Raw genomic sequence first — 27,883 nt, 5'->3', positions numbered from 1 at the left:
GCTGGGTGTTGTAAAGGGTGCTTATGAGTCATGCTGTGCTCTTAGTCACTGCTTTCCTCTTGCCACAAGTCATGACTAAGGTGCTGATGTGCAGATTCCCCGCTCATTCAGTCCTCGGCACCACAGCAGAGCGTTTCTCGGGCGTTCCTTGTGAGCGTACTGTGGATGGATAAAACTTTTGGTGAAGACCATAATAACAGGCTGTGGCAGTGGGACGCGAGAGGCAGGAGCCCATGAGCGTCTTTGGGGTAAAGGAAAGAGCTTGCATTTGGCAGGTCAGTGGTTCCTTGTTGTGTGTTTGCTTTCACCTGTTTGAAGCCATTGGTGGCTTCTCTCCAGTGTAGGAAGGACCAAGCGACGGGGCTGGAGCCGGCCTCGCTGCTTCCTTGGCTCTCGGGGAGCCCCAGCAGCCGGGCATGGCTTTACTGAGCCCTCTTAGGGGAATTGCTGGGAATTAAGTGTGGGTGGAGGTGGCCATGGTGGCACCAGCAGAGGGAGACTGGATGGAACCTCTGCTGAGATCACAGCAGCTTTTGCTCCTGCCCGGGTGGAGGTGGGGAGCTGTGATGGGTGCAGCCACCATTGAATACTGAGCGTCAAACACTGACCAAATAAGCAAAGAATCGAGCATTTTGGGGTAGCATTGGGAACTGCACGAGCGTGTGGCATAGGTACAAGAACATGCTGTCCAGGATGAAAGCGAAGGTCTCCTTGGCAGGTGTTTTTTGTTTTGTAGTATTGGCAGGTTTTATTTCTTCTTCCTGGATTATTTTTGTGCATTTGTGTTGCCTCTAAACAAGAGGCAAAGAGTCTGTGGGATGAACCTTTCTCTGTGTGTTGGGAGAGGGGAGGTGTCTGCCCCAGGGTCTCTCTGGACACCAGGACTGGCATGGCAGGGGAATCTCTGCCTGGCCACCTCTTTGATTGCTCATGGTCGGGGCAGATCTGAGAAGTACATCTTCTGGGCAAGTTGCTTTTATTTTCGTGGTGTCCTGGACAGATGCATATGAATTGAGTGGGATAAAATCTTCCTCTCCCCAGCACAGTCTCTGCCAGCTCAAGGTTTAGGTTTGCACCCTGAGCTGTGGAGGAGAGGTGAGATGCACAGAGCTGTGTTGTGAAAACGTTGCAGCCAGGCACGCAATCCGCAGTTTCACAATGTCCTCAGATGTTGGGGCTGAGGTCCCCTCTGTATTTTCATGCATTGCCACAGGGGCACGTGGACCTTTTCTTCATGTTGGCTGTGTGGCAGCAAGGTGGCAGTACCAGAGGCTTTCCTGGCTGGTACAAGGTTAGCACTTGGGAGTGGGTTTGTGACCATCACCGGTGGACACTAGAGCTGTCAAGGACAATCCAGGCCTAATGCAAGGCGTTAATGTAGGAGCTTGGGCTCTGCCCTCGTTTTTCCCAGGTTGGACCAGATGATCTTTTGAGATTCCTTCCAGCCTGTTCCTTCCAGGGCTGTTCTATGATTCCTATTGACCCCGTTGCAAGGTGCTGCAGCTGTAATCTCTTGCAGTGTTATCTTTTGATAGAGACTAACCAAAGATTACCTCCTTGCCACAAACACGTGAGCGAGACTTTATCTGTCCTGTAAATGGAAGTTGTGAGAAGGCAGATATGCCTGCAGCAGATCAGGGGGAGGGTGCCTTGGCCCCACAGCCTCTCGTGATCGGGTCATGGATGTGTGTGCCTCCTTTTCTTTGCCATGGTTGGGAGGGATTGGGGGAGCAAAGGGGAAGATGACGGCTAGCAGAGTGGGGTGCACGGTTGGCTTTGAGGTTGGAAAGGGTGACAGGAGGAAGTAATGGGGTGGTGTTTCACCGGGAGCATCTTGCCTGTGCTGCAGTAGAAGTGTTGCAGTGCTCTCTTCCTTGCACTTAACTAAGGGCCCAGTAGACTAACTTTCTTCCTCCTCTCTCTTTAGGAGATGAATTAAAATGCAGCACACCACGTGCACAGAGGACAGGATCTACCATGCACTGGAAAGATGTCTACATGGGCTTAGCAGAGGTGCTGTCTCCAGCAGATGGGCTGGTAGGTGACCTGTTAACCACGAGCTTTTTGGCCATGAGCCTGACACCTGACAGCCTCGATGGGGTCAGACTCTTCTGTTCTTCTGTCTCTGCATGATCTGCTGACCTACCTGGGCACCTGGGTAAGAGAGAGCTGCTGGTGCTGCTGGAGGCTTGGAGGCCTTTTCTCCCCTCCAGTGTTCAAAGTTAGAGGTGTGATCCAACCTAGTCAGTCTTCCTGAGCCTCTCGTTGCAGTAGGAAGATGTACCAAGATGCTGAACAAGTCATGTTAGTTTTTACATAGGTAAAGCTCAGCAGAGAAGCCGTGTGTCTTGCCAGTTGTCCATGCATGAGCTGGAAAGAGGAGGAGTCTTCATTCACCACGAGGAAAGACTCCTTTGTGTAATCAGCCAGCCTTGCCTTGCTTTGATGTATATAGTCCTCAAAACTTACGGGCGTAATCTCTGCCGCATTGTCAGAAGCAAGTGTGGAGATATTGTTATTGACTTTAAATCTAGATCAGATACTATGGTGGCCATAAAGATGTGAGCCATGTTCAGACAGCTGCAAAGGGATTTGGAATGGTGGTGGTGAGGGCAAAGCAGCAATGAGAAGCAGTAATTTTTGAATATCATTTTGACCTATCTTCCTCATACTCACGCTTGTAGGCTGCAATTAAATCACTCCCAAATCCTCTTGCGGATGAAAGAAATGAAGTGAATTTAAGGGGCTGTCAAATCCAGATTTCCTTTTGTCTGTGCAGATCTTCTTTCAACCCCCTCTGATTTTCCCTTTACCTATAAGTCAAGAAGGAGATGCAAGTGGTATCCTACCTGCTGCCAAATACTGGAGCGATCCCTCTCACCGTGCCCATTTCCTCACGCCCACCACGGTGATGCCAGCTCCCCCTGCTGTAGCATCACCCTGGGTCCTGGTTCACGCAGCTATGAACAGGAGTCCTGGATCCTTCGGTCTCCCCACGTTCTGGGAAACAGGCCCTGAAGTGTGACCTACATTCCTGGTTCCTGGAAGCACGACCTCGCGTTTGGCACCGTTACAGTGCGTGTCCAAAGGAGTCCACCTTGCCAAGCAATTCATTGTGCGCTGCATAACTCACCTCTTCCTGTAATTATAATTAATCAATTGCTGTGTCAGTCACAAACTCTGCCCTTCTCTAATCCCAGCCCCTCAGCGCTGGTGTTTGTGTCGGGGTAGCCTTTAAAAAACAACTTCATAATTTTTCCGGCTCATTAGCAAAGACGAGACTGTACGGGGCAGGGGTTGGGTGGTGGTGGGCTCTGTTGGAAGCAGCTGTGCTGCCCAGTGATTCCTCATTTCTAATGATTTTCCCTCATCTCTCCGCCTGCCGGCTTTCAGCCCTCTTCATGTGGGTTTTGTGGGGTTTGGCAGAATGACCTGGCATTCCTGGGAGAATCTCAGGCGTTTTACACATCAGAAAGTTCCCTTTCATCAACAGCATTTGTGCTGTTGCCAAAAACCTTCAGCGTGACCGGCGAACCCCGTTTCCGCAGTCGTCAGTGAATGTGGTGTTAATAGCTTTGCTGTGCCCCGGCCCCAGTGTACCGCTTCTGGACAGCCCCCGGGGCAGCGCTTCTTGGCCACTGCCTTTACTGCTTCCACGTGGAAGCTTCTTCCATGTGGGCTCTCCAGCCCTGCTGACTTTTAACGTGTTTGCTTTGAAGAGCTGCTGTTTCATATCCTACCCCCTTGCAGTCGGCGTAGGAAGCATTTCGCTGTTGCAGTAACATACACGATATAGGGAAAACAGAGCATAATGCACAGGTATGCCTAGACCCCTTAACGGTGTATCCCATTTCTTTTCAAAAACAGAGCAAAAATGTTTTCGCATTCTTCTGCCTTCCCTGTGTTACAAGCAACAGTTTAATTATTGCTGTCCTGTGTCAGATCCAGGCTGTTATTTATGGCAGGGCTCTGTTCCTCATATACTTGATGAATCCCTCCATCTTGTTCTTAACTGTGCAGTAGCCTTCTCCTTTCTCGTTTTTAACTTCTTATATCACTTCTATTTCCCAATTTATTTGCTTTCCCCTCCTTTTTACCATTTCTGTACACCAAAATAACACGCACCACGTCACAGCTTTTTGGGCTGAGACCTTGCTAGAATTTTGTTCGTTTTTAAATTATTTAATGCTTTATTTTTACATGATAATTTTACAGGAGGTTGCTCCAGAGTGGGTGAGTAATTGCTTCCGATGCGTTGTTTTCCTCCCGCGTATGACTGAATAGCTGAGGTCTGTGAAGTCAGCAAAGAGGAGAAGTGTGAGCGCTTTGGCCATCGAATTTATGCCCCGGATGAGCCCATATTGGGCTCTGGGGTCTAAACAGAAAATCTTTCCTGAACTGCAGCGTTTATTGGAGGAACCAAATTAAAGTTAATTGTCTCTGACTCGCAAAAAAACCCTGTTAGAAAAGTGCTAGGAAAGACAACCTCCTCTTCCTTGTGGAGACCCTCTTCAGAGAGTTTTCCTTCCTCCGTGTTGCTGGAGAGAGATGATAGTCAAATCAGGGCGTGCTAAAGGAAGAAAAATACTTTATTTCTTGCTGGTGAGCAGTGAAAGGGGGAGCCTTTGGTGAAGGAGAGTGCTGGGCTTGGGTCTGGCTGCTGGCAGTGCCGGGGATGCTGTACCGGGGAGTCGGAGGTGTGAGAAGGGCTGGAGGGTCGCAGTGGATGGGGAGCTGCTGGGGAGGCTGTAGAGCAGCCCCTTGCCTGAAAGGTCCCAGGGATGGGAAGGAGCTGTTGTGTCTCTGCCACGGGGCTGCACGCGAGTCAGAGAGGATGAAGGATGCTGGTGAGGGAGGATGGATGAAGGATGCTGGTGAGGGAGGATGGATGAAGGCTACTGGTGAGTCAGAGGAGGAGAGGAGTCTTCAATGATACATCTTAGGTGACGCCCAGGCTGTTCAGTCTGCTCAGCTCTAAGAAAGGGAAGCTTAAGATCCTGCTCGATTGCAGTCATCTAAATACCCTCATGGGGAATTTAACAGAAGTCTGGTCTGGGGATCCTCCAGCTTAGTCACCAAGTAACAAAATGCAATGTCTGGAATACTTCGAGCTCTAAGTGCAGAATTAAGGTGCACTGGTTACTAAACCTTGCAAATTTTAACCTTTGAACTGATTTCTCCAGGCTTGTGGTGGGTTTTCTTGCTGAAATCACTGCCCGGGCTAGGTGGAAGCACCAGGGTGGCTCCAGCCCTGGGAGGGGCCGCTGTGCCCTGCTCAGGGGGCTCTAAGCAGCTGCCTGGAAACGGGAGCTGCAGGTTGGACTCCTGTGCGGTGCGGGATGCATCCCAAGAGGATGCTGTGACTGTGGGGCTCTGCTGTCCCCTGTGCTTTGGGCATGTCCAACCCCCCTGCTTACAAACTGCTGCGAGTCAGCCCTTCCTCTGGGCAGTCCCTTGGAGAAAACCACCTTATTCTGGTGAGGGTGTAGTGGAAATGGTGGGAGCAGGTCTGGGGGAGGGAGGAAACGGAGGCGTCTGCTTTTCACCCCTTCAACCGTGTCGCTTCTGACGGCACCGGGAGCCGATGCCCAGCCCAAGCACCGTGGGCGAAGGCAGCTTGGGCATGCGGTATTTCTGCTTTATTTCTTTTTTTTCCGCCTTGACAGTTGCCCCCTATGAAGAGTGACGGCGGGGAAATGTCAACCACCGAGGTCAGGAAGGAGCCGCTCTGGGAGGAGGGCGTCTCGGCGCACTTCTCAGAAAAGAAATCGCGAAGCCTCATCCTTCCGAGGCCGCCCACGGGGCTGCAGCCACCCGGCTCCCGGCACGCCGCTGGCATCTTCGTTGATGCCGATAGCGATCAAAGCGAGAGCGCGCACTGCGCCCGAGCTCCCTCCCGGTGCGGGGGTCCTGGTGCAGCCTCTGCCCAGTGCTGGGTCCCTGCTCAGAGTTTTTGCTGTGGGTTTTGCTCTCTCAAAGGGCGACTTTTTCTTTGGGTCTACGTCATGTTGGGCTCAGTCTGAGCATGCTGTGTGGGGTGCTGGGATAAGCACAGCTTAGTCCTACTTCTGCTGCGGCTCTACGTGTCACAGCCGCAGCATCCCGCAGCCAGGGCCATGATGTGCTCTGGGCTGCCTGTGTTGCTGGCAGATAAATCTGACTCATTCTCCATGTATAAAGCAAAAATAAACAGCGCTGGGTCGCTGGTTTAGTGGAGCAAAACCAGATGGATGAGCGTGAGGGCGGGGTGGATATAAGCAGGTTTTTTAGCTGTGGGGCTTCCCGCTGCCCTGCTGGGAGCTCTCCCATGCCTCTTATGACAAATTCATAGGATTTAGGGGCTGGAAGGTGAAGTTCTGGTTTGTGCTGCCTGCACAAGGTGCATCTTTAAAAGCTGATTTCAAAAACTCCAGAGCTGGCAATCACCCCACAGCTCCTGTGTGGACTGCTCTCCTTTAAGGTATTGAGCGGTTTGCGTGCGTGATTTTACTTCCCACTTCCCTCAGCCAAGAGGCACCCACCTGAGCTCTGCAAACCCTGCCTTGATACGGGTTTAGGTGAGTGGGGTGAAGTGTTTCCCCGCCAACACAGGACTTTCCAGTGGTTGCACGACTTGATAGAGAGGGGGTAACGGGGAGCATAGCTCCTGCTTGCAGCGATGGCAGAGAGCATCGCTCCGCTCACCTTGGGGGACATCCCAGGGCATCCCTGAGCTGTGTGCTTCCTGCAGATTTGGGGCCTCCCTTGCATCTCATAGTGAGAAATGGTTTTTTGGGAATGAAAGAGCAAGTGCAAGGTCCAGGAGAAAGCCCGGTTCAAGCTTTCTGCATGCCCTTGTTGCATGTCCTACCCTCATCCACCCCGGGCGCGGTCTGGTGCTGCTGGTTTTGAGCATACCTGGCACAGTGGAACGAACCCAGTTTGGACTTTGTGCTGTTCTGTCCTGCTGTAAAACACTGCTCCTGAGTTGTCCCTGTGATTTGTGGCCTGACACGGCGTGGTGGCATGTTTCACCATCGCAGCAAACTAGCAGCGGAGCATCTGCTCGGGTGCACTGAGACAGAGGAGTGGCTGCAAATAAAACTTTCTGGAGTTGGTTTCTCACCTGGCTGCAGCCACTCCCTGGCCTAGGAATAAACCAAGTGCTGCTCTGCAGTTCATAAAAGTCCCCGGGTGCTACCGCAGCACCCAGCTGTGTCCCAGGCAGACGCAGGACATCTGCAGAGGGACTGAGAGGGCGCTTGCAGGCAGATGGCTCCTTTCTGCTTTTAATATCACCTGGGGCTTTTGTTCCTGACCTGTGCACATTAGGAGCATCACCCTCCATGCCCAAATAACCTTTTTAGTCTGGATACAGGGGATATGGCTGCAGGGACTAACTCTGCTCCCAGTGGTTGGATACTCATGACCTGGACTGTGTGCGAAGGGAAGGGAATTCCCACCCAGGTCTGGATCCCCTGTCCTGACTGATGCCTGGTGGTGCCGGACACTTGGCTTTGCCGTGTGGTCTTTGTTTATTGTGTCCAGGATTTCCGAGCTGCATTTTGTGCTTGAGACTATTTTTAGCAAGGACGCAGCTGTTTTGGTGTGTCTTTGGTTCGTGCTGCTTTGCCAAATTTAGGAGCTCAGACCCTGGCAGCCTGCTGCCTCCCAGCACCTTTTGGCTTAATCCCAGGGTAATCCCAGTGCCTTGCCATGACCATGAGTTAAACAGAAATTCTGCGTATAGTGATGTTATTCAAATATACCTGGCTGCATCCTTGTTCTTCAGCTCACAGTTACTGTAGAAGACCCAAAAATGGGTCAGAAGACCTCAAGTCTAAATTGTATTTGTAAGACGCATCCCTCAAGCCCTGCTCTTGTCCTTGCTACCTGCCCGTCCCCCCAGCCCATTCACAGTGGGTTTGCCTCGGCTCCTCCCCGGGGAAGCAGCCCAGCGCCTCTCCCTCTGGCCCATTCAACACAGAATAACACAGCGAGCCGCTGCCGCCGCAATTTCCTCCTCCCTCGCTAGAAGTGAGAGGAAGGAAAGAGCCTGTGTCTTGCTGGGCTATTTGTATTTGTGGTTACACTCACGCAGGAAGCAGCGTTCTCATCTGGTGATGCACCCCGACGGAGCTCAGCTCCGCTGCTCTCGCGGATCCTGCCCCGCACGGCCGGGCTTCGCCCTGGGCAGCTGCAGTGGGGCCGGGCTCTCTCGGGTGAAATAATCCTCCCGGCCGAAGCAGGACGGGTTGTTTCGAGGCACCACGCGAGCCCAGCCACTTCTTGCTGAGGTCGGCAAAGCTCCCGGCAGCGCTGGGCCGGTTGCTTTCTTGACTGTCACAGGTGCTGGGGCTTTCCCTGGAGGATGCTGCGCTCTGGGACAATATTGACCTATTTGAGCAATCTGCTGGAGTCCTCCTAGGCAGAGCCATGGCTTTGTGCCATTGCGCTGACTTACGAAAGTGGCTCAAAGGAAAATTGGAGCATTGCTGAATTACCGGGTCGCTGTGGCTGTGCCCTCGCTGACAAGATATCACAATCTAAGGTTGTGCTCTGGGTGTCAGCAAAGCCAGCATGATGCTGGGAGTACCGGAGGAAAATTAAAAATTGCAACTGTAATTAACAGCAAGTGCATCTGAACTCCTTGGAAACTTTCCAGCAGGATCTTTCTCCGCTGGAAAATGTTGATTCATTAGAAGTGAAAAGTTGCATGGCAGCAATGGGGCTTTCCCGTGGGGGAAGACTCCTGCCCTGTTTTGTTCAGCTAAAAGTTAGGCATAAAGCCACAGAAATAGCACCTGTACTGGTGAACAAATGCTTGTCCGTGGGGGGGACAAGTGAAGGCTGTTTTTCCAACCTGAGTGCTAGTTTTGCTTGTCTTGGCGTTGGTCGTCTCCCAGCTGGGCCACGGCATACCTCTCCACTGGTTTAAATTCATCCTGTTTAATACCTAGAAGGTGTGTAAAGGTATTTTTATGGCATGTACATGTCTGTATGTTTGATGAATTTGTAGCCTCTGCAGCTGGGAATAACATTTGAGGGATGGACAGCGTGACCTGTAGCTTTGTGATGAATACCGCTGTCGCCTTGCCAGCTCACAGCATTGTTTCTTCCTTGTTAGTTCCAGCGCGACAGCCAACACACATGGGTTGGTGTTTGTTATGTTTCTGTGCCACTTAATAGTGGCTGTGAGTGAGTGAAGTGAGCGAAGAGCAGCTGGATTTATATTTATTTTTCCTCTCTGGTGGTTAGCCCCACTTCCCTGCAGCGAGAGATGCTCTGTTTCTCCTGGTTTTGCTTTTGGACTGAGCTTGAAAGAGCCCCGGTGCCAGCACCCCCTGAACCGTGCCGTGGGCTGTGGCTGAGCTGGGTGATGTCTGCACTGCGTCCACTCCTGGTGATAAAATCCATGGCAATGTGGGATGGGGGAGATGCAAACATGGACCCTTCTCAGATATTTGTTAGGCTGTTTGCTTGGAATTTCCCTGTGACTTTTCTCCACGGGGCTGTGCGCAGTGTCTGGGGTCCTGGCGGGGGAAGAAGAAGAAGAGGAGGAGGAGGAGGAGGTGCTACTCCCTCCTTGGTCTGCAGATCCAGGTCCGCTGGAGCCAGTGAGCACCGCCTCCTACCCCGGGATGCAGGGCCGGGATGAATGGAGGTGCCCGGCAGCCTTCGTGCAGATCATTTCCTCTAAGACCATCTGGGAGGTGGCCCTGACCGCCAAGAAAAGCGACGGCCTTGGGAAACACCTTGGGCCATTGTCACCGGTCGGGTCCCAGTAGCGAGAGGCAGATGTCTGGGGGTGGAGGCCAGGGCGGTTTCAATCAACCAGGGTGAAGGACCCTCCATCCTTTTGCGTGGCAATTATCCTCTCAATATCTGGGTAATCTCCTGGTGGGGTTTTAATACATTTAATGAAAATTTGAAGGTGCTAAGAGATGGAATAAATGCTGGGCAGGCTTAACAACGATGCTGATATGAGCTCTGACTGCTGCAGTGCTGGTGTGATGGTGCATCTCCAGGGCATGGGGAAGCTGGTCGGTGGGATGCAGCATCTTCCCTCAGGTGTGATGCTGCTGGAGAGGGTTGGATGTGTGCCTGACGGGGAGCTGAATTTTGCAGGGTTTGAGTGAGTTTATAGTTGGGATAGTGCATCTGGGGTGTTTGAGCTGGGGGCGGCAGGGCAAGGGGTCGCACCAGTGGGTTTTGTGTGCTCAGGCAGACTGAAGGTGGGCATCCACCCACGCCATGCGCATCCCTCTGGCCTCTGCAGCAGGCGTGTGGCGGTGCAGGCGTGTCAGCTACCCAGCCTCCCCGGGGGAGAGGCATCCAGCCCAGCTGAGTGCGTTGGGCTGCGTAAGCGAGAGCACCAACGTGCTCGGGTACAAAGCAATGCCGCTGGGATAAGCACCATTTGGTGAGATTAGATCTGTCCAGAACGAGAGCGTGAGGTTTTTTCCTCTGCCATGATCTGACACAGATGGCAAACGCCTTCGCCCTGACCCCTTCCTGTTGCTTGTCCCTCCTGCGACTTTCTTGAACGGGGCTGTCGGTGACAGCGGCTCTGTCTCCCCTGCAGCCGGGCTGTGCCTGAACTGCTGGAGCCTGCAGGAGCTGGTGAGCCGAGACGCTGGCAACTACCTCATCCTCGTGGAGAAGATCCTCAGCAAGACCAAAGAGGTGAGTCGGACCGATGGGGAGGGCTGCGGGCTTTCAGATGGCATCAGCTCCGGGGCTTGCTCGAAGTGGAGTTTTGCAGAGCTTGGTGGGCGATTTTGGGTTGTGGCAAGGTAATGCCGGAGTACTGGAGCTTGGAGGCAGGTGATGCTGGGTCAGCAAGTCCAAAACGCTGGTGGGAGCACCCCTGTGTGTCCTGCCAGCTTTCAGCACATGGGAACTGCAAGGGAAAACCCCAGCTCCAATACCTGCTCTTCAGGCAGCACTGCAGATCCACGGGGAAGGGGTTTGATTTCCCAAAGTGCTGCTCAGCACCGTGCAGGGGCAGCCCGGGTGGAGCCAGCCTTCCCCAGACCTTCCCCCGGCGTAAGCTGGGAGCTGCTAGTCCAAATCAGAGCAAATTGAAGGTTTCCTGTTGTTTTTGATGGAAACTTTGCTGCGGCTCTGCCGGGTTTCCTGCAGAGGGCCAGGAGCAGAGCTGGGACGCTGGGGACTGCGGGCAGGGTTTGCACCGCGTAGTAGCCCAGCAGGCGACAGTTGGGTCAAGCACAGCGGGGAGGCAAAATGGCAGCGGCGCTGATCATATTGGCCTGCCGTGGTCCCGTCATGTGCTGGAGAAGCTCAATGCATCGTCAGTCGAGCAGGGTCACCCCGGGCTGCAGTTGGGAAGACCTTGGAGGAATCCCTTGATGTGGCAGGAAATGGTGATGTGTTTCCTAAATCCTCAGCACTGGGATTCATGTGATGGAGTAAATGCTGCCTTTCATTTTTTGGGAAAGGAAGGCTGTTCAGCTGCCAGGCTGTGGAGCAGGTACAAGTTGGGTACAAGTTAAGATTAGCATGATTTGGTTTAATCCTTTTTTTTTTTTTTTTTTTTTAAATGGCTAAATTGATCTAGTTGCAGGTAGTGTTTTATTACATTAGGGTTTATGTAAGGGTTTATTGCACTTTGTGGTGTGCTCATAAACAAGGGGAGACAGTGTCTGCAAGCGTATGCTAGAGCCATCGCTGTGTCCCTCAGTGAAATAATTCTGCTGGCTATTCATTGGCAAAGGCTGGGACAAAAATACATGGTTTGCACCATGCTGCTGAGCTTTGCGAGCTACTTGTAGGGGCTGGGCTGCCTGCTTGCCTCTCCAAACTGCCTGCTTTGAGCCACTTTCATAGAATTTCATGCAACTCTGCAAGATCAGGAGCATCGGAGGGCTGGGAGCTTGGCTGAGTCTGGCTTTTCGAGGGTAAAGGCAGAGTGGCAGTCTGTGCTGATCTGCCTGTCCCATCGGTGTGGGTTACTGGGGCTTTAGGGGTTATTTTCCCATGGAGACAAGGGAATCTGCTGGGTTTGGCGATGTGATGGTGTGGGTTGGGTGCTTGGCTGCACTGTCGGGAGTCTCCTGGCACCTCCAAGGATGCTTTCGGGTAATGCTCATGGCAAGCAGCCCAGCTCATCTTTCTGCCCTCGGGCTGTTTCCTACAGGTGCAGGAGAAGTGCGACTATGATCTCGTAACACCCCTGGCTCTGCTCTTCTACTATGCGGTCCTGTATGTAAGTCCTGAGGCTGCTGCACGTAGCTTGATCCCAGCCCCCGGGAGGCACAGGGTCCAGGGCCCCGCAGAGCCATGCAGAAGAGTCACTGAAATCAGGGTGGCTTTCATCTGAAACATTACGGTCTGCTTTGATCAGTTCATCTCAAAAAAAGATCCCGTATGAACCTACAGGGATCAAGACCAGGCAACCATTGCACAAGCTGAGAGATGAAAAAAATAAGCTTCAGTGTTTTTAATCTTTTTATTTAAAGATGGGCTAATCAGAAAGGGAGATGGACAATATCTCTGTGCAGAAAAGGCAAATTTTTTTCATTACCCTTTATACTTTTGCAAAATATATAGGCATCACTAATGAAAAGAAGGAGCGGAGCCTTCACAGGAAATACTTTTTTTATCATTATTATTAGCACAATGCATCATTATCCCAAGGAAATCATTGCTGCCAGATCTTGCAAAAGCACAGGCTGTAATGCGATTCATCTGTATGGATCTGTGGTTGTTAAAAAGAAATTTATATATAGGCTTTGGCACGTGAGCCACAGCCGGGAGGTTGGAAGGGTGCAGAGGAGCCGTGCCCAGCGGGAATCTTTTGGCCCTTCCTTGGGAGAGGACAGGGTGTCACACGGTGAACCTCTGCTCTGATCCATTTCTCCTCCTCCCACTTTCAGCCTAAACCCTTGAGTTTTTATGCAGTGCTTGAGGCTCGTGTCCTTGCTCCCTTTCTAATCAGGTCTCCCCATCCCCCGCAGGCTCCCCACTTCCCGCCAGGCTCTGACCTGCTCCTGAAAGCCACCAGTGTATACCACAGCTTTCTGACCTGGCCCGTGCCCTACTGCGACATCTTCCGCGAGCTGCTCACCTTCATCAGCAACGAGCTCAAGGCCCCTGGTAAGTGCTTCCACCCCGCCGCAGGGTTTTCATGTGCTGCTGGTGCTGCTTCCCCAAAAACACCCACTGCTGTGACCGCCCCATGTTTGTTCCCAAGACTCTCCTGGTGTTGCTGTCTCATACCCCACTTGCTTCATTAATCCGTTGAGCGTGGTGTCCAGGGGTGCATCCCACACCTCAGCTTTTCCAGGAGGCGAGGACCTCTGCCCTCCGTCCTCTTGGTGATTTTCCTTGGTGGTCCAGCACAGGGTGAGACCAGATTCCTCTGGAGGAGCAGGTGGAATGGTGGGGTTGTGTTTTTGGTGGCTGTCTTGCGTGCAAGGTGGTGGGAGCATCCCAGGGACTCTCGGCTCCAGACCAGTGCGAATTAGCAAAACGTGTTACTATTTCCTGGCTGCCTTTCAGTCTGAGGGGTCTTTTCCATGGCAAAGCACGTGCTGGCTGCTCCCGCCCAGCCCTGGGCTTTGTTTGAGATGCTCAGTTTGAGATGCTCAGTGGTGTAACTGGGGTGATAACAGTGGGTCCATTCATCGGCATCAAGGTGGCTGCAGCCTTTGAGCCTGCCCTTGCGTGGAGATTTCCATAGGGCTGAGGGACTCCCCGGCTCGCTCTTTACAGACGAGACACTACCTTGTGATACGGCTTTGGGCACATCTATCGGCAGCAGCAGCACTCCTCTTAATTAAGGGCTCCTCGTAGATGTCCTGTTGTTCCCAATGGAGCAGCTCTTCCAATTATTTCTAAAAGGCCATTTCTCCTAATCTCCCTGGTCTTTTGGTGGCTTATGGAGAGCTGTTATCACACGGAGCAGATTTCAGCCCTTGTTTAATCCTGCGCAGGGCCATGGCAGTGAGACTGGCTCCAAGTGGGACTTGGGAGGCCTCAGATGGGTACATGGGCTGTGGCTGAGGCTGGGGATGCTTCTCCCCTTCCTCAAACCAGGCAGCTGCTTTGGAGAGCCCTGACGGGGACATGAAACACAGGGTTTCCATCACAGCAGCAACGTCCTGTGGAGAGGGGAGCTTGTAGGTGCAGATGGGATGAAAGATGCTTTCAAAGGAACAAAAGATTAAAAAAAACCCAAAACCCTCTGCAGTGTTGGCACTGGACTGGCTTTACCCCCATCTGAAGGCTCCACCAGCATAAATGGCCACGGCCACCAGGCAAGGTCTGGCTGGGCTGTTGTGCTGCATCCAGCCTCCAGCTCAGAGCTGCAGGGCCAGCACAGACGTGGGGATGCTCATCCCACGCTGCTGCAGCCATAGACTTCCCCAGCTCCTTCCTGGTCATTTATTGCTGTGATACCGGTCGGGACCGTGTTTTACAGACTGCTGGGAAGGTCCCGGCTGCTGGGGGTGTTTGCTACATCCTGCTCTGTGCCATCACCACCATCACCAGTGCCCGGGGCTCTGTGAGCTGGGGACTTTAGTCCAAAAGCTTTTCCCCTCCTACGAGCATATGAGATTCCCCCACCCCTGCCAAAAGATGCCATGTGGGAGCTGTTGGCCTGCCGGGGCTGGGGAGCCCAGTGCTGCCCCTTGCTGTGGCCTCTCCCCCCAGCTGGAGCCAAGAACAGCGAAAACGTGTCCTCTGCTGGTAAGCTGGCCAGGACCTTAGACGCTTGTTGCACGGCCTCTGTGACCTGCTGCGAGGCTGAAGCAAAAGCTTTTTATTGAGATGAGGGTAAATATTAACTGAGAACAAGCTGCTGTCAGTATTTGCCAGGAATGCAATAGCTTTTATCTGCAAACTGGGGCTGATGTCTCTGCAAGAGGGGTGAATGCTGCTATAATCGGGGGGGCCTGTGTGGATCAACATGAGCTGCCTGTGGGTGCTGGGCCCCCCGTGGATGCTGCTTCTTGGCTGCTGAGCAGCAGCTGGGGTTGGGATGTGGCTGCCTGCAGTAATAAGGATGCTGGATCTTTCTTTCCCAAGATGTACCCCAGCCATTCTGCCTTTTGGGAGTGACATGGGCTTTGCTCATGGGGCTTTGGACATGGGTGTTGCCACCCAGTCCAGGTCCATCAGACATTGCCTGGTTGGGGTTCCCAATGGCATCCCAGGGATGGTCCCAGGGAGGCATCCAGGGACGTGGGCTGCTCACGCCAATTCTGCTGGGGCCAGGCTGGGCTCCATCTCTGCGGGATGGAAGGTGGCGGTGACCAGCTGTCCATAAGTGAGATCCAGGGCCTGGGGGGGGCCTAAAACAAGTGGCAGAAGCTTCTAAATATCACCCGTGCAATTCAAACGGATCCCACATCAGCAGTGGGGCAGAAGGGTCTGGGGGTGGAGCAGCTCTCCCTTCCCATCCTCTAGTTGCCTTCCTGTCCCCTTGGGCTTTCACCCTTTCTGTCCCAAGGCTCCCTTGCTCCTGGGATGGTCCCCTTGCGTGGTGCCTTGTCCCCATAAGGACTTTTGGTACTGCCATGCCCACTCCAGGCTGCGGCTCAGCCCTGCCAGGACCATGTTGGGAGACAAAGTCAACGTGCTCCTGATGCAGAGCCGTCTGCGGTGGTGCCATGTCTCCTGTCCTCTGCTCTCTCCTCCAGGGATCTCCTTCCAGAGGCTGGTGAGGACGGAGCAGGGGCTGCCCGTGAAGAACTACCAGAGCTCCACCGTGTAAGTGTGGCCATGGGCGCTGCTGCCGTCTCTCTCTGTAGCATCCCCACCATCCCCCGCTGCTTGAGCAGCAGTGGAGCTGCAGTGAGCAGCATCTCAAAGGTGTAGTGGTGGGTGTCAGGGAGAAGAGCTGAATAGCTGGGCTGAGCTGTGGGAAGGAACAAGGAAAGCGGCTGTGGCATTTCCACAGCCATGGGTCAGGGTCTGTGGGCTCCCCATGTTGGTTATCCTGCAGCCCTGCTTACTGCAGGGCTGCAGATCTGGGTGAAAACAGCTGGGCAAGGCAACGTCTCCTCCGCAAGGAGCTGCTGATCTCGGCACAGGCTGGAGAACAGCCAGGAGACGCTTTGATCTGCATGTTTGGGAGCCACCAGCCCGAAGGGGGACAGAAGTGAGTCCATCCCAGTGCAACAATTAATGAAAGCCTTGCAGCTCTGAGCATAGTCAGACTTTGCACCTTATTTGAGGGCTGAACCTTTCCTCCTGCCAGGGCACCTCATTTGTAAATAGGAAAATGAGCCCGGGCGGTGTGTGCCCTTCCTGGCTGCAGTGCCAGCCCCAGTCCCAGGGACGGTCCTTCGTGCACAGCTGCCTCCACTCTGTGCAGGAGGGGTGTCCTGCTGTTCTGGCTTGTCCACTCATGCCGTGCAGCTCTGGATCTGCACCTATATCTCACTCAGCTGTGCTGGTGCTGCTGTGTTGCTTTCCCTGTACAGCTTCCCAGCTCTACGCGTTCGTACTGGTGCAAGCACGACCACTGATGACTTATAGCACGATGGCTATATTTGCATAAAAAGCCCTGAAAAGCTTGCACAAAGCTGTACACAAGCTGAACCTTGGGCTTATTGAAAGCTTGTGTCCATTGCCTGAGCTTTCTAGAACCAAGCATGCCAGAGCACATCCTTAATTTAGAGACATTTTTGCTCAGTGACGTGGACTGCTCTTGTCAATGGATGTAAGCACGTGCCTACATGCTCTCTGGATTGCAGGTTTCAGAATTCAAAGATGTTCATTCTGTGGTCCAGAGCGAAAATGCAGCTGAAGGATGTGGCTCTTCTCCTTAAAGCCCACAAGTGATGCTTTGACCTGCACCTTGCAGGGGGAAGGTGTTTTGGGGGCCCCTCTCATTTGCTATCCTCCCCTGCTTCATCGCGTGTGCTGGATTGTCCAGCTTGGACAACTGGCTGCTGGGCTGGAGCCCTGTCTGGGGCTGGTTGAACAATTATTGGGCTGGTGATATTGCAGATGTGGCCGGAGAGACGGTGCCAGGGGTGTGCCGAGGGGCGGGACGGGGCATGCTCACCCGTTACCTGCTCCCTGCCCCTGGCTGCCACTGCAGCGTGGGTCTGGCACCCCTGCACAGCCCCCAGCCCCTCCGGCTGTGCCTAACGCGAGGGGACACTGCCATCTAGCGTGAATTCGTCCAAGAGTTTCGCGGGCCCCCAGCATCCCAGCCTGGCTGCCCAGACTAACCGACGTCCCCTTGTCCCCAGGACGGTGCTGCTGCTCAACCGCTCCGAGGTGCGGAGCGAGTTCCTCTCCATCGCCGAGAAGCTGAGCGCCGGCGAGCACCCGCAGCACGCCAGGCTCGTCCTGCTCCTCGAGCACCTCTACCAGGCCAACTTCGGCACCCGCTGCGACCTGGACAGCCTGCACCACCTCCTGAAGGTAGGCTCAGAGAGCTTCGACTTTGGTGATGCCACGATGCCGTTGAGAGCAGTTTCGTGCAGTTGGCTGGTGGATTTCCTGACCAAAATAATACTTGATTGACAAAAGAAAAAATGTTTTGTTAACACTTCTTGTAGGAAAAATCCGCGTCTTTCCCTTCTCTTCTCAGGTTAGACTTGAGGTCTACACTTCTGTTTTGTGAAGTGTGGTGGGAGCATAACTTGCCTTTTACCCTTTTACGCCTTTCGCCATCCGTAAGTGGAGAGAGGAAGAGGCCCTGGATTTGAAATGCAGCAAAAGTGTTTGTTTGACCAGAGAAATGCTTTGCTTTGGCGGGTGTGTGTGTGGGGGCGGTGGCGCAAAAACTTGTGAAGAAAACCCCTTAGGTTGTTCAAACTTTTTTTTTTCTTTGCACAAGTTTTGGAGGGGACTTTCAGGGCGTAGGCAGTGTAGAGAAGGGAGAGAGTGGTGTAGTTGGTCACCTTCCCCAGAGACTTGTGCATTGCTTCTGTGGAGGGACTCCCCTCAATCTCTCATTGTGGCTCTGCTCCCCACAGTCCAAGACACTGGAAGAGCTCTCCGAGATCTACGCCAGTGCTGCCGATGCACAGGAGATTGCAGCCGCCAGCAGCGATCCTGTCCCAGCCCGGGACCGGCTGCAGTCCATGCTGCAGGACATCGCTGGGGCTGCGTCCTTTCCTGCCATCGCAGGTGAGAACCCCCCCCCCCCGTGCCCTTCTTTCCTCCCGGGTTTTCTACCAGCTCAGCCCCTGCAGTGGCGATGAGCTCCCCTGTGCTGTGGGTGCTGGGAGCCAGCCCTTTGAAGTGTAAGACCCTCTTTTGTGCAAAGTTTCAACCTAATGCAACAACAACTACAACAGAAAAAACCACCAATCCAGGTCCTATTTCATAACCACACAATGAGCCAGAAATTTTCTCATCTTTCATTAAAACAGCCACAAAACCAAAAATTCTCCAGCCTTTGTGGGTCAGATGAAAACATTAAATCAGAAACTGATGGCAGCAGTGATGTCTGATGGCTCTTAGGGGTGTGAAATGTCTCCTCATCCTAATTGCATGTGACTTCACAGGGATAATGACAGCAGCATCAGCACTCTGCATGACCTGGGCTGCCCAAAACATGTGCATGGGATGGGCGGCATCTCCCATCAGCCAGGAGAGCTGTCAGGAGCGGTATCGGGGTTCCCTGCAAACTAACTTCTCTCCCTCTTCTCTTCCCAGGCGAAACTCAGCCCCGCAAGCTCCACACCATCCCTATCCCTGCCGCTCGCTGCTACACTTACAGCTGGGATCAGGATAACTTTGGTAAGCGGAGAGGGTCCCCCGTCCCCCCTAGTGAGACTGCAGCCCTCTGCTCCCCATCGCAGGGGTGGTTGAGCAGCGTTTCAGCTCCGCCAGCAGTGCCACGTGCAGCGGGGTGTGCAGCACGAACTGTGGCCAGAGCCTGAAAGAGCTGGTAACAAATTGTTGGTGGTGACGGGAGAGATAACACAGTGGGTGCTGGTGTCCTCTGGATGGGAGAGGACATGGGCGTCAGCTTGGGCATGATGCCTGCTGTGATCCTGAGCAAAGCCCTCATCCGAGCTGTGGACACAAGGCACTGGTGGCCCCAAAACGTGTTGTGTTACTGGAGACAAATCATGCAGGGCTTGATCTCCTGAGCAAAGTTGTGCCTTGCATTAAGCTGGAAGAGATTCGTTGTACCCGTGTCCGTGGGGATATTGGTAGGACAGAGACCTTGTTTGGTAGAAAGCTCCTCTGCAAGGAGTAAACCTTGCTCGTGCCCTGGAAATAATTGTTGCTGGAAAAGCCTGACTGCACTGAGATGTCGGAGGTTTGCGGGGTTGAGACCCCTTGGATGTTACAGCTCTTCCCCCACCCGCAGTAGGGATGGCCAAGGAGCGGGTGCCTTTGCCGTGCTCTCGGCCTGGCCGCAGCAGTTTTGCAGGGGAAACGGCGGCTTCCTCTTCTGCTGAGCTGGTCTCTCCGGCTTCCCCATTCCTGGAAGACCTGTTCTGTTCCTGTGAAGGTTTAGTGTTCATTGCCCTCTGGCCCCAGCAAGCTGGACCAGAGCTCTGTCTTGGGCTTTTCAGCAAGCCTAGCCTTGCCGGGAGGCCACCCACAGTGGGGTGATTTGGGGTTTGATCATCAAAATACCTTGCTTTCCTCCTGCCCTCCGGTTAAACCCGGATCAGACAGGGGCACATTGTGAAATCTGTGCCGGAAGGAAGCAAAACCCCAACTGGTGTTTGCCTTTCGAGAACCCAAACAGAATGTGACCTCAAGGAGAGAAACACGTTTTGTTTTGCCATCACATCTGAGTGCCTTATGGCAATCTAAAAACCTTCAGGAGGAGGTTTTCAGCTCCTTGTTTGAAACCATGCAGGATCAAAGAGAGCATTGGCCACGCTGTAGTAGTGTCATTGTCTGGGGTCATCACATTTCCAGCAGCTGTGCTGGATCCTGTACCAGACCTGATCTCCCTCCGGTTGCCTTTCAGATATCCTCAATGATGTCCTCAGCAAAGAGTGCAGCGTTGTTGAGCCCATGGCCTTGGAGAATGAGGAGGAGGACGAAGAGGAGGAGGAGGAGGAGGTGGAAACCGATGGCTGTTCCCCCGAGCGGGACTCGCTGCTTTCCCCCATCTGCGCCATTTCCAAAGACTCTGTGTACTCGGCGCTGTCGGAGGAGGGATCTAAGTCCTCGCGAGTGTCCCTCTTCACCACCTCCAAGGACTCCATCTCGGAGCTGACAGTGGTCTCCAGAAAGTCCCTAAAGTCGTTTGTCTCCAGCCTGAAGGACTGCATGGACAGTGGGTATGCAGAGGACAGCGACGAGAGCTCCCTGGACATGGTGGGGAGGCCGGAGCTGAAGGCAGAGAAGACCCACCACAAATACAGACACACGCTGACCAACAAGATCTACAAACTGTTCAAGAGCAAAAGCCAGCTGGTCTTGAGGAGAGACCTGAAGGACTGCCCGGACACAGGCTCGCTCTCGCTGCCCCTGCGCCGGACCGAGAGCCTGTGTACCCCCCAGGCAAAGCACCGCATCCCGGCACGCTCCCGGCGCGCTCACTCGCTGCCACAGCACGTCCTGAGCCAGCGGCTTCCGGCCCTGCTAGCCCCGCGGCACCTCAACCTCCACCGACGGCCCTTTCTCAGCTATGATGAGGATACCAAGGTGTCCACGCTGCGTGTCGTGGTCTTCGGCTCCGACCGCATCTCGGGGAAAGTGGCCCGAGCCTACAGCAACCTCAGGTGAGCCAGGCGGTGCGGGGGACCTGGCTGCAGGTACCTGGCCCTGCTGGGACACGCCGGAGGGCTTGGCTCACCCAGCCCTCTCCTTCCTTCTCCTAGGCTCAAGGAGAGCACCTGCCCCTCACTGACAAGGTACTTCAAGCTGCAGTTTTTCTACGTCCCCGTGAAGAGGAGCTGCTTGGCTCCATCGACCCTGCTGATGCATCCCTCCCCGTCCCTGGGGGACCCGCAGCTCCGAGCCTCGGCACAGGCGGTAGGTGTCCTGCTCGCTGCGGGGCTCGCGGTACCACCGGCGCTGTGCTTGGCCCCAAGAGCGGTGTGCGAGGAGGCTGGCAGGGCAGGCTGAGGGGAGCGTTGGTGTGTCTTCTACCAGCCCCAAGCATGGGGTGAGGACCCTGGGGGTCCCCTGGTGTGACCCCTGTGTGTCTGGTTTCAGGATCCCACCTTGGCTGGGATGGAGAGCAGCACCAATGACATCTCCCACTACATCGGCATGTTGGACCCATGGTACGAGCGCAACGTTCTTGGGCTGATGAACCTGCCCATGGACGTCCTGTGTCAGGTATGTGCATGCCAGCTGGTAGGGCTTGGCGTCCCCCTTCCCCGAGGTACAGGGCAGTTGAGCGGAGAGCTTCTGCTTAGCACTGGGCCACCACGATCCTGTACAGCAGGCTGTGCTACATGGACATGGGATAGAGATGGGTGGTCAGGAGGAGGGTTTCCATTTCCGGCAGGGTGGGATGGGCGATTCTGGGCACTGGGCTGTGGGTACCATGTACCCCATCAGGCTTGTGACTTTCTTGCTGCAGTCTGCCAAGCCAGAGGCTGAGCCCCAGGAGGATTCCCAGGAGCAGCTGCCCATCCTGGCCGACATGATCCTCTACTATTGCCGATTTGCCACGCGCCCCATCCTGCTGCAGCTCTACCAGACAGAGGTAGGCAAAGGGCCTCAGCCTTGTCTTGGCGAGGGGGAAAGGGAGGTCTTCTGCCAGTGTCGCCAACTTGGGACCTGCCTGTGAAGCGGTCGGGGTATGCCACAGCCACCATGTGCTGGTGAGGCAGAGCTCGGTCTCCTCTTATTCCCCAGGTGCCCACGGTGCTTTGGCTGATGCTCCTGGCTCAGGGATTGAGAGCGTGCAGGTCCTGCCCAGACAATCCTTAAGTCACACAGACAGTTTTCCATCCAAACACCTTTCCCCATGACACAGTGACTCATGTCAGTGCTGACAGGTTATTTACATCGCTGGAAGTCCCTCCAGCGCTCTGCTTTCCAAACCAAGCCCCTCCATGAAGCCTGTTTTCCACGCCTCGCTGCGTGCACAGGGCAGACGTGGTGGGGAAGGTTGAACGCACAGCTGCAATGACCGCTTTGGTGCGGTGGCATGGGACTGGCTGCAGTGGGCCTGCGGCGAGCAGAGTTGCTGCTGTTCATGGGATTTGTGTTGCCCAAAGTGATGCCCAGACCCTGCTGTTAGGCTCACCGTGGGCTTTCTTTCCAGTGGGCTGGGGAGTTTTCTTCAAGTGCAAATTAGGTTTTTTGGGTTGTTTTACTTGCTGGTGGTCTGTTAAAACAGTCGGAAGCACAGCTAAAGGCAAGTGTCACCCAAGGCAGTTGTTGAAAGGTGTATTTTGAAAACGTGAAAGGATTGTCCCAAACTGACCTGTTTCCTGCAGAAAGGAGTGAGGGGGTGAATGTTGCCTGGTGTGGGCTGGGTCTCCTCACCACCACATCTTCCCTATTCTCCCCCTGGCAGCTCACCTTCATTGGGGGAGAAAAGATGACCGAAGTCTTCATCCATTCCCTCGAGCTGGGCCACTCGGCGGCCACGCGGGCCATCAAGGCGTCAGGTTTGTAGCTGTTTCTGCACCTGCAGCCTCGGGGTGGAGGTCTGCAAACCACTGGGCTGGGAGATAAATGGAAAGAGGGGCTGGAGGGAGTGTGGGCTGCAAGAGGTGTCTGAGCCCAGGCTGCATTGTGAGCAAAGATCCAGACATCTTTTCACAAATTTGGAAGGGAAGCATCGTAGTTCTTGCATTCCCCTTCAGGACCAAAGCTGTGGCAATGCCTTGTTGTTTTTACTGCTGTTAACTCTAAAACGTATTTGCAATAACACAGCTTCAAGCCCATTTCCTTCCTCTCATCAGCACCTGGCCAAGTGCAGCTCTTCATTTTTTCTTTTTGCTGCTTTCTGTTGTTTGTGCTTTGTCCCGGAGTGTCATTTATAAAAACCCTCTTTCCATTTCCTTAGTTTACTGGGCAAAGCAAGATTCGTGTGTGTGCTTGGAGCCTTCCTGCAAGGGAGATCCATGAGGAATTTATGAAACACTAAGGAATTTATGAAATTACTAGAGACAAGAAGCAATGGCAGAAGCATGTGCCTGCAGCGTGGTCTCCAGCTCTCTCCCGGGTACCAAGGACAACATACTGTCTGCTGCCGTGCAGCTCGCAGAGACATCTCATGGCCAACCAACAATACTGCATTTAGACCCGTTGCTTAATTTTTTTAACCAATTGCTTTTCTGTGATCTCGCCTTGTCTTTCTAAACAGAGCTCATAAAATATCCTGTATATGAAGCATCACCACCCCGTTCCCCCAAAATACAGGTTTGGCCAAGACCGCTTCCCAATAATTCATGAAATCACCAATCCTTTCTGACTGATTTTTTTTTTTTTTTCCTTGGGTTGTCTGGCAGCACACCACTTAACATCTGCAAAAAATTATCCAGGAAAAAAAAAAGTTACTAAGTGTCGGGCACAGTATTTCAAGGCTAATTTAATGTGGGCACAAATATGCCCGGAAAAACAGGAGCTGGGTTAGCAATGCGGCCTTTTATTGCTTTGTGTTTTCCCTGGAGCGCTGACCCCTCTGCACCGGCTTAGCCAGCACCGCTTTCAGTTTTGCAGAGCTGCTTGTTGTGCTTTGTGTTGAAATTTCTGCACTGGATTAATTGCTTTCTGGCAGCTTTTAAGCCACCTTTTCTTTTTGCCTTTTTGCTCCACAGCTGTGTTCAGCAAACCATTTTTTTTTTCCCTTTCTGTAGGTACTGAATGTGCTGCTGTATCAGTAGCCAGCTGAAGAATGGGGATAAAAGGCCGCTGTGTGACATTTGCTCCTTGTTTTGTGCAGGTCCAGGCAGCAAAAGGCTGGGCATAGATGGAGACAGAGAAGCAATCCCACTAACACTACAGATCGCCTACAGCAAGGTGAGTGCACGGGACTTGGACAAAGACAAATGGGGCAGAAAACCACTTCAGTGCTGGGCAAACATGTCTCTCAGAGAGAGGCAAACGCTGACAGTCTGGTGGAGGAGCCCGAATCCAAGCCCAGATGAACCAAACTCAAGCTAATTGTTTACCTACTGGCTAACTGGGGGTGGCTTTCCACTCCTCTTCAGCCCAGTAAAATAGGGAATGTGCAGCCAGTTTCCATAGACTGGACGTGTACTCAGTGCCACTTTACACTGGTGGACTTTGCTTCCAGGGAGTGATCTTCTGCTGGTCACAGCAGTCTTCCTATTTTGTTGGTTCCTTTGCAGTTATTTAGTGTTAAGCCTGGGCAATTTTTGTAAATCCAAGGTTAAATGAATTTTAATGCCTACTGAAACTTTGTCTGTGCAGCTCCAGGTAAATCCACATTGGAGCTAGTCCAGCCAGATGGTTAGGGGTGGGAGGCAGGGTAATATCAGCCTGGAGCGTGACATCTCATGGGCTTTGGTCTCTGCAGACAGCCATCAGTGGAAGAAGTCACTGGAATGATGTTGAGAAGGTCTGCACTTCTGTCAACCTTAGCAAAGCATGCAAGAAGTATGAAGAACTAGGTGGGTAGAGGTGGTCTTTGTGGCTCTGCCTAGGGAGCAATGGGAGGGAGTGGTGGAGCAAGAGGACAGCGTGGATCTTCTAGCTGTGGAGCAAAGCAGAGATGTGTGAATGCAGGAGAAGATACATGTGGAAGGTGCCTGGTGTTCCCTGGGGCATACTGTAGGCCTTGGCTGTCCTTAGCACCACATCAGGGATGAAGGGCATTTGATTTCCCGTTGTGCTAAAGCTTCCAGCCAGGGAAATGGGATGTCCATTAAGGATGGGGCTGGGATGGTCCAAACAGCAGGATGATCACTGGAGAGTGGTGCTTTCCAGAACAGCACTTGTTTAGTAAGGAGAAGGAGAGACAGGTAAAACTGTTGTTAAGTGAAGTAGGACCAAGGGGGTGCTTGTCCTGCTGTCCCCAGCAGCCGTGCCTTGCAGCCAGCTTTCAGCAGGCTCTCGCTAAGCTGGTGCTTCAGCCTGGCTTCCTTCCTGCAGCTCAGAGATAGCTGGCTGCCACATAGTTTTGCTTCATAGCTTTTTTTTCTAATCAGGTTTCCAATGAGGTATTAATAAGGCTTTGAGGCTTTTAAAAGCAGCAAGGCTTTTAGTCTGTGTGTGTATTTAGAAGCAATACCTGTTCATTCTTGCTTAAGAGCTGCCGTTTTGGCAATCAGACACCCAGTTCTGAGTAAACTGAGGGGTTTTTTAGTTCCTCTTTCCTCGTGTGCTTTGCGTCTGGCAGATGTGTGGTTTGTAAGCAGAGTAGTGAGGGCAAACGGGTGATCTACCAAATAGGGGAGAGCTCCTACATGCCCCATGGAGCTCAACCTAAACCTCTATCCCTCCTGTCCTATGTTTTGCTACCCCATCCATGAAGCCACGCAAACAACCCTGGAAAAAACCCAGCAGGAACTAATTTCTCACCTCCTCTATATATTTCGAGTTGGATGTTTCTGCGCTCATTCAACAGCTTCGCTTGTGCTGCCAGCGCTGTGGGTTTGCTTCAGAGGGTGTCCTCAGTTCCGTGTTGGGGAGAAGCTTCTCCTTCATGAATCTTCTTCCTTCCAAGAGAAACCCGGTCCCCTTGATTGTGTCCGTTGGTTTTCACATTCAGCAGTTTGACCACAGGATGTCACTGTAATTCCAGACACGAAAAAGCATCTCCAGGTGGACTGCAAGAAAGGCCAAGCTGGGAGAGCTAGCATTTCCTCATGATGATGGGGCAATGTTTTTTCTCCTGTTTAGGTCCTAAGATAGTTAAATATCCTTTTTCTGCTATGTTTGGAAAGCAGCTGGAAATTACAGAGGACATTTACCTCCATGTGTGTGTCTGATTGCTTTCTTTCTGTGTGGGTTAGCATGAGGGAAGTAAAGCTAGAACTGTACCGCATTTCCCCCAACAGTGGGGTCCTGCTGAGAGCCACTGGCTCTGGGATGCTTTGGAGGGTGGAGGGACCACTTGGTTTCCCACCAGTGGCCCAGAAGCCCCAAGTGATAACATTTGTCTTTTGTTACAGCCTCAAAGACAGAGTGTCTCAACTTAACCATGACGGAGGTGGTCAAAAGGCAAAACTCCAAATCCAAAAAAAGTTTCAATCAGGTAACTCAAATCACGGTGCTTTTACATTTGGTAACAGGACATCAGCCTCACTCAGCTGGGAGGGAAGCAGGGCAGGAGACAGTAGCTCCTTGGGGGATCCGTTTGCTGTTGGCCACCAGGCCTGTTTTAGGGGTACCCAGCTCCCCTTCCCTGCACAGGGAAATGCCCTGAGCCTGGCAGCTCCCTCACTCAGACTCTTTTTCTATCAGCAGATCAGCGTGTCCCAGATAAAAGTAGACAAGGTCCAGATTATTGGTGTCCAGTCGTCCTTCGCCGTGTGCCTGGACCAGGATGAGCAGAAGATCCTGCAGAGTGTAACCAGGTAGGAACTGCAATACTGCAGTCAGCCCTCCTGGGATGGTGCATCCTGTGTGTAAGGACTTGTCCATGAAGCGTGGGTGGCCACCGAAGGGACGAGGTCCTGAGCATCATGGTGGATCTATGCCAGATGCCCAAGCTGGGTGACACAGCCCCAAGCTCTAGCGCAGCTGAGCTCAGGTGGGATGGATGGTTCTGCTGAGATCCCAGCAGTAGTTTACCTTCATGACTGCCACAGTCTAAAGAGTGGTCCCTAGTCAACTGTTCAGCTCTGTAAAGACAGCTCTTTCAGCAAGACCAGTCATAAGCCAGAAGAAAGCTATGCAACATAAAGAGGTATTTGGAGAGCACTGGGCATATGAGCAGAGCCTTCAACTTCTAAACCTCACTGGGGTTCTCCACCACCTTTGGCATACCCATTGCAGAAGAAACCCATGATCTTCATGGGAGAGACTGGGGTAGAGCAAGAATTGTTCGTTTGACTGTTCATCCATCAGTCATGTCTCCAGGGCACCAAGCTGGTTCCCCAGGTGATGGAATTTGAAAACTCACTGTAGACAACATAATTCCATGAGGACAAAGAGATCAAACCAGTTGATCCATGGGTCTTAAAAATGTGCAAGCATTTTAATTTCTCCCTCAGAGCAGAATTCTGCAAGGTTATGCTGCCTCCAATGGAAAAAAGATTTTGGATCTTATTTCTTAAGTAAAACACTTCTCTTTAGGGTTATTTAACTTGTTTGTTGTGCAACTCAAGGGGCTAGTGGGAAAGTTCAATGCACGAAATAGAAAATGAGCTACTTCCCTCTCCCCAAAACTTGGGGGATGCAAAAGTTCTCATTTTCCCTAATGAGTTTCAGAAATTACTCTCTATGGATGCTTCTGCTCTAGGTCCCAATCTGAGCCAGCTTAAAGACCTGAACTCTCAGCACTCAAACTCCAGTCCTGTTAAAGACTGCACTGATTCCTGTTTGTTTGCAGGTATTTCTGCTGCACCTGAGGACCATGATTCTCAGCCGCACACCTTACGTATAACTTGGTTTCTTTTCATTTCCTTGCAGGTGTGAGATCTCTGTGTGCTACAAACCCAGGGACAGCGATCTCTTTGCACTGAGAAGGTCCTCTTTGCCTTCCCAGGACCCCTCTGAGTTTCATTCTCTCCTGTGTTTACCCATTGCCACCTTCAGTGGAGCACTGCCATAGAAGAACCCTGTGTCCCCTCAGGCCAGACTCGCATCCAACACCAATATAGCCTCAAGAAAAGGAAGCTGACTGTCATCCTTTGGGCTGGAGATCCATCCGTTCTTGTCCAAGACATCCTGCAGTCCAAAGCGTTAGCATGGTGGCTGAGCTGCTCCTGATCTGGGCTTAGCCTATCCTTGGGACATGGGAACATTGGTGGTGTCCTCTGGTATCTCTCAGGGTTCCTCAGCAATGGGAGGAAAGTGGTTTCCTTGAGATCTCAACCTGGTTCAGCAGACTGTCAACACCTGG

At 52.9% G+C, this 27,883-nt stretch overlaps 1 protein-coding gene across 1 annotated transcript; it reads left to right on the top strand.

Moving 5' to 3' along the window:
* The first annotated feature begins 1,925 nt into the window (after positions 1-1,925).
* Positions 1,926-27,883, top strand: PIK3R5 (phosphoinositide-3-kinase regulatory subunit 5). Its single transcript, XM_075518610.1, has 18 exons — positions 1,926-2,037; positions 10,565-10,665; positions 12,140-12,208; positions 12,960-13,098; positions 15,648-15,717; positions 17,211-17,385; positions 17,943-18,096; positions 18,628-18,711; positions 19,907-20,666; positions 20,766-20,919; positions 21,103-21,228; positions 21,476-21,601; positions 22,421-22,514; positions 23,795-23,871; positions 24,392-24,485; positions 25,989-26,071; positions 26,284-26,393; positions 27,451-27,883. The coding sequence occupies exons 1-18, from the start codon at positions 1,941-1,943 to the stop codon at positions 27,590-27,592; spliced, it is 2,655 nt and encodes an 884-aa protein (XP_075374725.1). The 5' UTR covers positions 1,926-1,940; the 3' UTR covers positions 27,593-27,883.

This window comes from Mycteria americana, chromosome 16 (assembly GCF_035582795.1).
Source record: "Mycteria americana isolate JAX WOST 10 ecotype Jacksonville Zoo and Gardens chromosome 16, USCA_MyAme_1.0, whole genome shotgun sequence".
In the NCBI taxonomy this organism is placed as follows: Eukaryota; Metazoa; Chordata; class Aves; order Ciconiiformes; family Ciconiidae; genus Mycteria; species Mycteria americana.
The sequence above is the reverse complement of the archived record's forward strand: the minus strand, read 5'-3'. Positions and strand labels throughout refer to the sequence as shown.